We start from the raw sequence: 10,091 nt of genomic DNA, 5'->3' as shown, positions 1-10,091 counted from the left end.
ATATTTGACGCATTTCAAGTATGTAATATACTTGCCTTCACAGATACCGGAGGGTTCCATTCACTTAAGCAGCATATATAACAAGTGCACCAGTACAAAACAGCAGCATTAACAAAAATCAAGACAGAAAATTAAGAAAAATTAAGAAAATTTAATGATCAAATGAACTATACACATTGATGGCACATGACTAATTCAGTTATCCCCTTGCTATAGCTGGAAGTTAAGTTTGATACAAAATAGTACTCCAGGGGACAAGAAAAACCAAACAAAACCTATCTGTTGTTAAAGTGCAGATTTGATGCGAGTTACAGCTAACTACAAGTCCAGGGTATCAAAGGATTTCAAACCATCAAACAGAATATTGTACCGGAACACCCCAAATTAAAAGCACAGGAAACTTAAGATTTTAAATAATAACTGATATTTTATGTAAGATACCCTTTCATCTCTTTCCACCATACAGTCTTTTAGAGTTCTCTGACATTCTGCAAGACAGAACAAATTCTGCATTTCTATCACTCTTCATATGTATTTCCTCAAGAGATACTCAGATCAAAGTTCATTTAACTACACTCATCAGAACAGTGTTTTCCCAGGTACTTCATTGTTTCTTCTGCTTATTTCCTTTTTCCCTCTCAAACTCAGCTATCTGATTGAATATGTTAACTAAGTTCTGGGGCAGGTTTCTTTTAACACCGCTTTCTGTTTGTTCTGTATCATTTTGCCCTGGGTTTGAAACATTTAAAGCCATTTCCTCATCTGGTTCCTTTGTTGTATCAGTCTCCTCATACCTTCTTTTCCTACTCTTAGACTCACTTTCATTTTTATGCTGACTTAACGCATGCCTATCACTACGGTAACTTTTGTCACCCTCACGTAAGGAGGTGCCAGAATATGATCTGTGCTTTCCCACTGACTTGCCAGAATAGTCAGACCCTGATGGAGACATGTAATACCTGTCTTGACCTGAGCCGTGTTTTTTAAACTGCTCTTTTCTCCCCTCTACATCCCTTTCGAATTTCCTAAAATAATGCATCCTGGGTTTGTCATCTGACTTATGATATGAACCTGAAGGACCCCTCCGACTTGAGAACAATCTATCCGTTTTACCATATGTTTCAGTTTTGCTACTACCTGGCAGAGTTCTGGAGCTACTACTGTAAGAATCTCTTGAATCTTCAGACCTACCTCCAAAAGTGTCTTCATCATCACCTGAAGTCCTTGAAAAAGAACAGTGTCTGTCTTTCTCTTTTACCTCTGTTTTTGGACACACTAAGCTGTCCTGCCTTTCCAGCAGTTTTTCCACTTCAAAACTTTGGTTAAGAAAAGAAGCAGAGGTATCAGCCGGAGGCGAATACCACTCCTCTTTCCTAATCTGATCTTTATAATGGGAAGAAGCTCTAGATGAGCTTTTTTTGGAGCTGCGGGCAGACTCTGATCTATTCCGACGCTTTTTCCTATGTTTCTTGTGATCAGAGGAAGAGGAGGAGGAAGAAACTGATACATCTGATGAAGAATCACTTGAGGAGGAAGAGGAGGAGGAGGAGGAGGAGGAGGAGGAGGAGGAAGTTGATACTTTCCTTTTCTTCTTCAACCTAGAAAATGTGAGATAATCTTCAGTATCAGGCAAAAATTATACATAGCAAGCAAAACTGCACTCCCCAGATTTAGCTGAGATTTGACTGTAAGGCATGAATGGAAACTGAGCTTGAGCTGGCCAGACAATTTCAAATGTCATTTCTTTATTAAAAAAAATAAGATTAAATCCACCAAATTGTTCATTGTAAAAGGCATCTTTCCCACTTTAGTATGGCATTACACTTCACAAATACTTCACATTGCAAAGTATTTTTTAAATGACTTCTGTTCCACATCTATCTCCATTAAAGGACACAACCCACAAAAAAATTCCAGAGGAAAAGCAGCTTACCTAGGTAGATGTTCTACCTGGCTTGCTGTTGGACACACTGTCTGCGAATGGATTGCTCACAGCCTTATCTGCACTTATTGCCACATAATCAGGATACTGAATATAACAAGTTACCTTTTTTCTTCTTTTAAGAGCTTACGCAATTTTTCTGCACTTGTTTCTACTTTCTTTTCTTTCTGTCTCTCTTCTTTGGCAGCTTGTTTCTCCCTCATTTCCAAAGATTTCTTTTTTGAACCCAAGCATCATAAAAAAAATTACATTAAAAGTGTTAACATGGGTATTTTTCCCCCATGTCCCCCAACCCCATTCAAATATATAATTACACCAGGGATGTTTTACCAGGATTCCCAGATCAAGAATTAATATTGTTCAGGAGTTTGGTATTGGCCATTGTTATAATCAGGTTTACATTAAGGACCATATTGCAGTTTTTGTTTCATTAAAAAAAATACATTTGACCAGCCATTGCAGTGGAACCCGTGATCCAGCACGCCGTGAAGCATGAAGGCCAGAAGGCATAGATAGAATATTCAAGAAAAACCGCAGAATTACCAATATGAAGAGGAGAGGGAAAAAAAAACCCAATAGGTTTGAAAGAAAGTATCATTATTGGAGTTTACAAGTAAAACATGGCAGAACCCATTTTGAAATGTATTCAAGTTGGCCATGTTTGAATACAAACCGTTTTGTAACAATTTCACAGACCAGTTTGATGCATAGTTTACGTAAGAAATCATGTTCCAAGGGTTTGTGGGTGATGAGCAGCACCAGATGTCAGATACAGCAACAACGGTCCAATTCAGAAGAAAATGCATTGGAGAAAAACACATAATCAGTATTACAGGAAAACATCCTTCAGTGCTTTTTCAGCCATTCTAGCACAACAGTGATAGTATGAGGCATATGGATTAAAATATAGGTAAATGCAGAAAAGCATCTCATCAGATGATTAATCTTGAAACTACTTAAGAGAACAGACTTCTGCCATCTACAGCCCTGAACAACAGCTCTGCTGATACTAAGAGCACGCAGAAAGTCTGATTATCGTTTTCAAAAATTAGGAATTGTCTTAACAGTTACAATAAAAGAAACCCTTCATTGCAGTTAAGGCTATGCAAACCAAACCATAGCTAACACTGTGGGTTTTTATCTGCTCTATCAATGACCCATTATGCTATGAAAATGCTAAAGAAGAGAAAAATTTATCTGCTACTTGCTGAGAACATTCTTTATCATGTTAACAAGCCAACACATCTTTCTAAAGCAGCCAAATATGAGTAGTGCTCAAATACCATGCAACAGTTTGCCTACGATGTAGTTCAGTTTATTAAGGAGATTGTCATATCTCCTCTTCCCCTTCTTTCAACACAACCTGTCAGCATTATGGCTCCACCAACTGAAGAAGTGTTGATTAAGGCCATCTACACGAGTCTACATTACTTCCTTACATGCAGAAGCATAGAACAAAACAAGCCTGTTCCTCAGTGCTCTATTTTACTCTTTGATCCTCTCTGGAAGACAGTACAAGTAGAGGAGGTAAATAAAAGAAAAAAAGACAACTCAGATCAGCGCAGAGACCCACCAGGGCTCACCTGGGAAACAAGCTGCATGCAAGAGAAGAGAGGAAAAAAAACAGCAGAGAAAGCCAAGGTATTCAAATTGCCTGCCCACCCACCCTCCACCTCCTGCTGTTTTCCTTTAAATTACCTCTTAATTACCCCTCTCATGTGATCTTTCTGTGAGTTAGCTTTGGCTGGTCTTGCTCTATCTTTTCATCATTACTCCAAACGACAAGGATCTGACCAGCAAGATGGTAAGGAAGGAAAATAAATACCGCACAAGTGTTTCACACTTCACATGTTTGCATTCACAGAATGTTTTAATTTAACATTATCAGTCATGTTTGTGCGATGCAATATTCTTATCCTTGTTTTAGCTGAGAGGCTTCGCTCTTTCCCTGTCTCCACTATTTGGCATTTCTTTACTATGCTGTTCAAAACAGTGGAGTCATCAAGAGGTACCTTTCTTCTGGTAGGTACAGCCATAATGCTCACTATAAAATATCTACTGTAGAGAAGGGAAGCAGAGAATAAGACAAACCATCAGCTTAAATTCTCCCTGTTCAAAATCTTTAACACGATTTTTGATGTTCATTTATTGCCATTGAGAACACTATCTGAAGAGAAAGTAAAGAATCACCTGCATATGCTTACGGAGTTTCGTTAAGGCCTCTTCTGCCTCCTGAAAAGTCTCATCCAAACTTAAGGCTTTTTTATAGTAACTCTCAGCATTTAGTAGCTTGTCTTCCTCTTCCAACCTAAAATTCAAGTGATAGTTCATGTACAGTTCAGTTGCACATTTGTGACAGGTTTTTGATATTTTTAGGACCACCTTTCTTATTCCCACTATGACACTACCACTCTTATCACAGCACTGAGGAATCCCTCCAAGACCCTCTCTATCATACTAGCCCACCTCAGAGAAGTAGTAAAACGGTATTTCTGATGCATTATTAACTCCTAATCACCATCAGTAATACTGTTCTTTAAAATTTCAATTCCAGTTTCAAAATCAGTGTCTCTCTCCTCTTAACACAGTTAGAATTATTGCCTGAATATTCAAAAGCAAAATTCTGCGTTACAGTAGTTAATCAGTATTTCAGTAGAGTAACAGAACGTAATTTTGGTACAAGCCCCTCCTTTAAAAAAAACCCAAACACAACCTATTGGAATATATTCAAACATTTCACAAGACATTATGCAAGCCTGATACCCTTTCACTGGTAGGGTACCCATGATGAAACCTCAAATATCTTGCCAGGATTTTAACTCCGACAGAGGAGAAAGCATAAATCAACTGCACAAGCAGGTACATTTCCAGAGACATTTTTTTAAAACACAAAGCAAGGAAGCAAAAAGGCTATTCTGTATCCTAACTAGTATGGTAATAAAAAAAACATACTATGAGAAAAATTGTTAACAACCAAACAAAACCCCAACCCTAACACTTACTGCCCGCCTCTTTCCACAAGTGTCTGACAGAGGTATTTTCTTGCATTTCTATGGGTAGGACAGTTTTCTAAAGCGATTTCAAAATCACTTATGGCTTTGTTCAGACTTCCTTTTGTTGCATAGCTAGAACAACAGAAAAGTTGCACGGACTTTAGTGATGTTTCTCTTTCACAAAGTAGAAAAACCCACAGAAACCAGCAGACTTACAGAGCTCCACGTGCTACCAAAGCTTCAACATTTTGTGGATCGATTTCCAAAGCCTTGTTGTACTCATTCATAGCTTCCACGTGACGCCCAACCTTAAAATACTCAACCCCAGCCTTCACACTAGAGAAAAATATTTAGAAAATCTTACAGTTAGCCTATATTGGTTTTATACTGTTAAATACTCACAAATTATGGTTCCAAATGAGTGACAGGTAATAAAACTTGACTTTGTTATCACGTACTTAACACTAGCATATCAGATGAATGTGGTATTGACATAATTGTCTTTAATCCAAAATCTTAAGGCACCACAGAGCGTTTCTGCAGATGGTACTACTACATTACACAGGTTTTCTTTTATGGAATGAACATTTAGAAATGCATGCTTTTCTGCACAAAAGCCTGTGTGTGCGACCTACCACCGTTAAACTGGAAAAGGCTTAATTACATCCATCCATAATCACCATTAGACCAATGGCATGAGGTGAGACGGGTAGATGGTTCAAATTGAAATCAGTTCAAACTCAAATATTTTTAGTTTTATATCTCCTATTACCCAAACTTTTCATCCGCATTTACCAGGAGGTTAACTTATTGGAAGAGAACTGATAAGTTGAATTTCAGAAGTTTTATTTATAGACTTTTTAAAAAACATAAAACATATTTTATATTTAATATATTTAAAAATTGTATTTGATTTAACTTACAAGCAACATTTTCTGCAATTAATCAAAGTTGCAAAACACTATTGTTTTAAGAAAAACACTTCTTTGTCAATACAGAAATCAGAAATTCTGATGCTTCACACAGATTTTGGTTTTTGAACTAGTATATTCAAGAGAAGTTTTTCCACAAAAAATGTACCCTTTTAGGAGAAAAAGTGTCTCTTACTTCTGCCTGCCCCACCCTGTAGCACGCCCAAGGACAGTGCAGAGTGTAAAAGCAATAGCACCTATCCAGAGCTGCTGTTCCAAACGCAGGCAGGGAAACACATTTACCTTTTCAAAGACAGCAAGCGCACTTGTTAAATCTACAGTTTGAAGCTTAAGTGGCAGGACAAGTAGTAGTATGTCATTCAACACCCAATTATAACATGGAAAATTGGGTACTTGGTATTGTAACAAATCTTACTCTCATCTCAATGGACCAGCTAGTTATAAATACTCTGAGAAGTTCTCCCTCAAACTTAACACATATTTTGGAACTGAATCTTGAGACTATCACACACCCACTTGGCAGTTAGGGTTACTTCCAGGAAGATCTTCCTTGTTATACCACTACGCATGCTGTGGAAAAACTGATTCAACATTTATTTTTGTTTAAGAAATAAAAACTGTAACCTAACCTGACCAGACAAAGACCTCTGACAAGACGCAAGTACTGCCATACCATTTCAAGGCCCAGGATTCAGACTGCTTTTTCCTCAATGCAGGGGCAAAATCTTCTTCACTGAAATTTTTCCTTTAAGGAAAAAACAAATAGAAACATCAAGTTGGTCTTCTGAGACTACAACTAAACTCAGAATACATAATGCAGCTGAAACAAGCTGAAATATTATTTATACAATGCCTTACTGCTCTCCCTCACTCAGTCAGAAATATTCTTTCCTATTTCTGAAACCAGTTTTTCCCAACCCATTCTAGAAGTGCTGAACTGACCCAGTACAGCTGCAGTCCATTTAACAGGAATACGCCACATTCACACCTGCTTTGGGGCCTAATACATAGGGGGCTCACAACATCAACTGGTGTGTATGTTTGAGCCTATTTTACTAAAGTGGTCAGATCTATTACTAAAATAAACACCTGACAAAAACCACTAAAACTTAATCATCCTGCGTTTCAATCCAAAGCTGTCAACAAGATCTAAGCAATAAATTCCTGAACTATTTGGTATCAAACATTTTGTGTGATAAGATGCCTTTCTTATTCAGAGCTACAGAATTTCACATGTAGATTTCTTACTCTAGAGGAGTTTGCTTTTAAATATTTAAGGACATGTAAGCTGCAGTCAAGCGAATCAAAACGAAAAAGGTTGAAGTGGTCTAGGACTTCCGCTCACAAGTCTATTTCAAAGGATTAGAGTAATCTCCACAAAGCTATAGGATAGGAATAATGTAAAAATCACTTACATTTGAAGACTTCTCATCAACGACGGTGGATTTGTTTCACTTAGTCCTAGCTTTTCTGCTAAATATTCAACTAATGATGGATTAGCAAATCCTGGGGAACGATGCAAAACCTCTTCAAATGTCTCTGCTGTATTAGCAACTTCCATGCTTCGCCTTACAAAAAATAAAAGTGCCAGTGTACATAAACACAACCTCGCAGATGCTATACTCTATTTTATGATGCTTATGTTTAAAATAAAAATGCCTATACCAATATTTATCACTGCTCAGAAGCTGTTCTCTTTTACAGACATATATTTTCCCACTAGTTAGCAACCCTTATATCCTTTAACTTAAGTGAGCTTCTGAAATATATTTTGACACCCATCTATTTATCTCCAGGACATACAAAAACATTATAAAAATTACAGATAGCTGTGTCCTTCTGTCTTCTAAGAACAATTTTAAAAATGTAAGAATTTCGTATTCCAGTCTCCCAAGGTTTTTGTTTCTTGGTTGTGTGTTTTTTGGGTTGGTTTTTTTTTTTGGGGGGGGGGGGAGCAGGGCTTTTTTTGTTGTTTAATTTTTTTATTTTCATTAACAAGGTCCCACAGTGACAGACACCTCACACTGATTTTTGCTTTTCTTACATTTAAGGAAAGAGGCTAAAAGACCAACCACACATTACATATCCACAAACAAGCATGTTACAGAGATGAACAAGATGTATGTAATCATCCAATTAAATCAGAAACACCGTCAACAAATTTGAAGAAAAAAATGTCAAATTTTGTCAAAGCCGCTCTTCAGACACACTGAATACACCTAGCAAGTACGGCTGAACAGCACAGTATTACCTATAATGTAATGGGAAGTCATCTGAAGTAATTACACCTAGTTTTGTACTGGAAAGATTGGGTGGAAGGGCTGAGCTGTAAAGTGACACTGTGAGCTTCTCGTGGTAACGATCAACATCCTTGACTGCAGCTACAAAAACAAAGTTAAGATAAAATTACAGAAGTGTCTCAAACCCCAAACAGATTTTTGACAGCTATTGCAGTTACTTACCTCGAATAAGGTCTCCAGTTTGATAGTAAGATAAAGGATCTCCATGGTTGCTTTGAGAAGGCACATCTCTCAAAGGACAAAGAGCCTGCAACAGAAAAAAGCAGGAATACTGTGACCAAAGCCAGAAGTTGTTTGTTTTTTTCTCCCCAAGATTAAACCAGAAGATTAGCCTCCATGCACAGCAGAACCGTGATAGTTAAAAGCATGGTTTGGTTCAAATAAAAATTTATGCACCCATAAATGATAAACTTTTCAACTCCAAAGCAATAACTATTGAGTATGGGTCATAAAAGGAAGCACGTGCTGTCTCAGCAGAGCATCAGGAGCTGTCCACAGGTTCAGATGCCACCCACCATCCCACGGTTCAGTTTCACCTTTATATATACCACTCCATTAAGAGATACAAGAAATAGCTAATACATTAAAAAGCTTCTACTTAACAAGAACAAAATAATGATCAAAGCCGTATCTTACAGTGATTTCTAAATCTGAAATTTCCCGTATGAGACCACTGCCCAGACAAATCAACACCATGAAGAAGCCAAATTCACGAATAGATGTAATCCTCCCGATCACGATATCGCCACGTTCGATGTCTTGAAAAAATAATTCTCTTCGTTCTTCCCTGGGCACCTCCATGAATCGCTCCAGGGGAGGCATGACAGCGTAACACTCTGCAATGCAAGGCACGCACAGTCACACAGCAGCCAAGGCACACCGCAAAACACCCGGCGATAGCGAAACATTGAAAACCTGGTGTAACCGGACTAACAGGCGATTTGTGCACAGCCTATAAAAAGCAGCAGGCGACATCCCCACCCTGGTTTTACGGGGGGCTAATGCCAAGCGCCAGCCCCCGGCCTGACCTTCATTCTCCTCAATCACGTCGGCCAGCGGCCCGTTGGGCTTCCACGAGTGGGCGAACAGCAGGTCGGCTTTTTTGGCGATGAAGCGCTTTATCTCGAGGTCCAGGCTCGCATCCTCTTTCCTGGAAGAAGAAGGAGCCGGTGAGATCCGGTGAGAGCCCCGGCGGCCCCGCCCGCGGCCCCCACCCGCCGCCCCTCACCAGGCGCCCGGCGGGGCCCCGCGGGGCGGCTCCAGGGCAGTCCCCGGCGGCGGCAGCAGCCCGCGGAAGTCGGGGTTGTCGTGCTGCTCGGCGCGGAGCAGGGAGAGCAGCGCGGGGCCGTGGTAGCTCAGCGCCTGCCGCAGCAACTCCCGGTCCATCCCGCCGCCGGGCCCGGAACAGGAACCCGCGACCCGACACCCCGCGTCGGCGCCCCGGCAACGCGCACGCGCCAGGCCGAGGGGCGGGACCAAGCGCGGGGTGCGCGCGGGCGGCCGCAGCGCCCCCTGGGCAGCGGGAGGACCGCGGAGGGGGGTAGCGGGGGGACCGCAGGGGCGGGGGGGGCGGGTAGCGCCGGGACGGCGGGGGTGGGAGCGGCAGCAGCGGCTGCCGGCCGGGCCCGCGCTCAGCTTGCGGGGCCCGGGCCAGGGTGGCCGCTGCCCGCGTTTACAAAGCGCGGCGAGAACAAGAAACGGTAAAACCCTGGAAGGTGACGGATACGGAGACTGGAATTCTCGGCAGCGGCAGGGAGCGGCGGCGGCGCCAGGGCTGTGCCGGCAGGGGGCGCTGCGCCCCCGCGGTGCCGCGCCGCGCCCTGCTGGGGCCGCCGCTCGAAGGGACGGGGCTGCGCCTCGCCGCGGCCCGAGGGTGCGCAGCCTGGGCGCTTCCCCGAGCGCTGGCCGAGGCCTGGCCGGTCCC

The 10,091-nt window shown here is 41.4% G+C and overlaps 1 protein-coding gene across 1 annotated transcript; it reads right to left on the bottom strand.

The window, feature by feature from the left end:
* Nucleotides 1–131: 131 nt before the first annotated feature.
* Nucleotides 132–9,608, bottom strand: TTC14 (tetratricopeptide repeat domain 14). Its single transcript, XM_056358619.1, has 12 exons — nt 9,396–9,608; nt 9,196–9,317; nt 8,804–9,003; nt 8,330–8,414; nt 8,119–8,248; nt 7,283–7,435; nt 6,541–6,612; nt 5,152–5,271; nt 4,945–5,067; nt 4,133–4,250; nt 2,048–2,157; nt 132–1,598 (listed from the first exon to the last, which is right to left on the bottom strand). Exons 1-12 carry the CDS (start codon nt 9,551–9,553, stop codon nt 605–607), a joined length of 2,385 nt encoding a protein of 794 aa, XP_056214594.1. The 5' UTR covers nt 9,554–9,608; the 3' UTR covers nt 132–604.
* Between the last annotated feature and the right edge of the window lie 483 nt (nt 9,609–10,091).

This window comes from Falco biarmicus, chromosome 13 (genome assembly GCF_023638135.1).
Source record: "Falco biarmicus isolate bFalBia1 chromosome 13, bFalBia1.pri, whole genome shotgun sequence".
Lineage (NCBI taxonomy): Eukaryota > Metazoa > Chordata > Aves > Falconiformes > Falconidae > Falco > Falco biarmicus.
This window is presented reverse-complemented; position numbering and strand designations above follow the sequence as displayed.

Bases quoted from the DNA above. Each gene is read 5' to 3' on its own strand.
- TTC14 (XM_056358619.1), bottom strand. From the start codon at position 9,553: ATGGACCGGGAGTTGCTGCGGCAGGCGCTGAGCTACCACGGCCCCGCG. The intron at 8,415-8,803 runs GTAAGATACGGC...TTTCTGTTGCAG, and splicing joins TTTCAGATTTAGAAATCACT to GCTCTTTGTCCTTTGAGAGA. The intron at 7,436-8,118 runs GTAATACTGTGC...ATTTTTTGTAAG, and splicing joins GACTTCCCATTACATTATAG to GCGAAGCATGGAAGTTGCTA.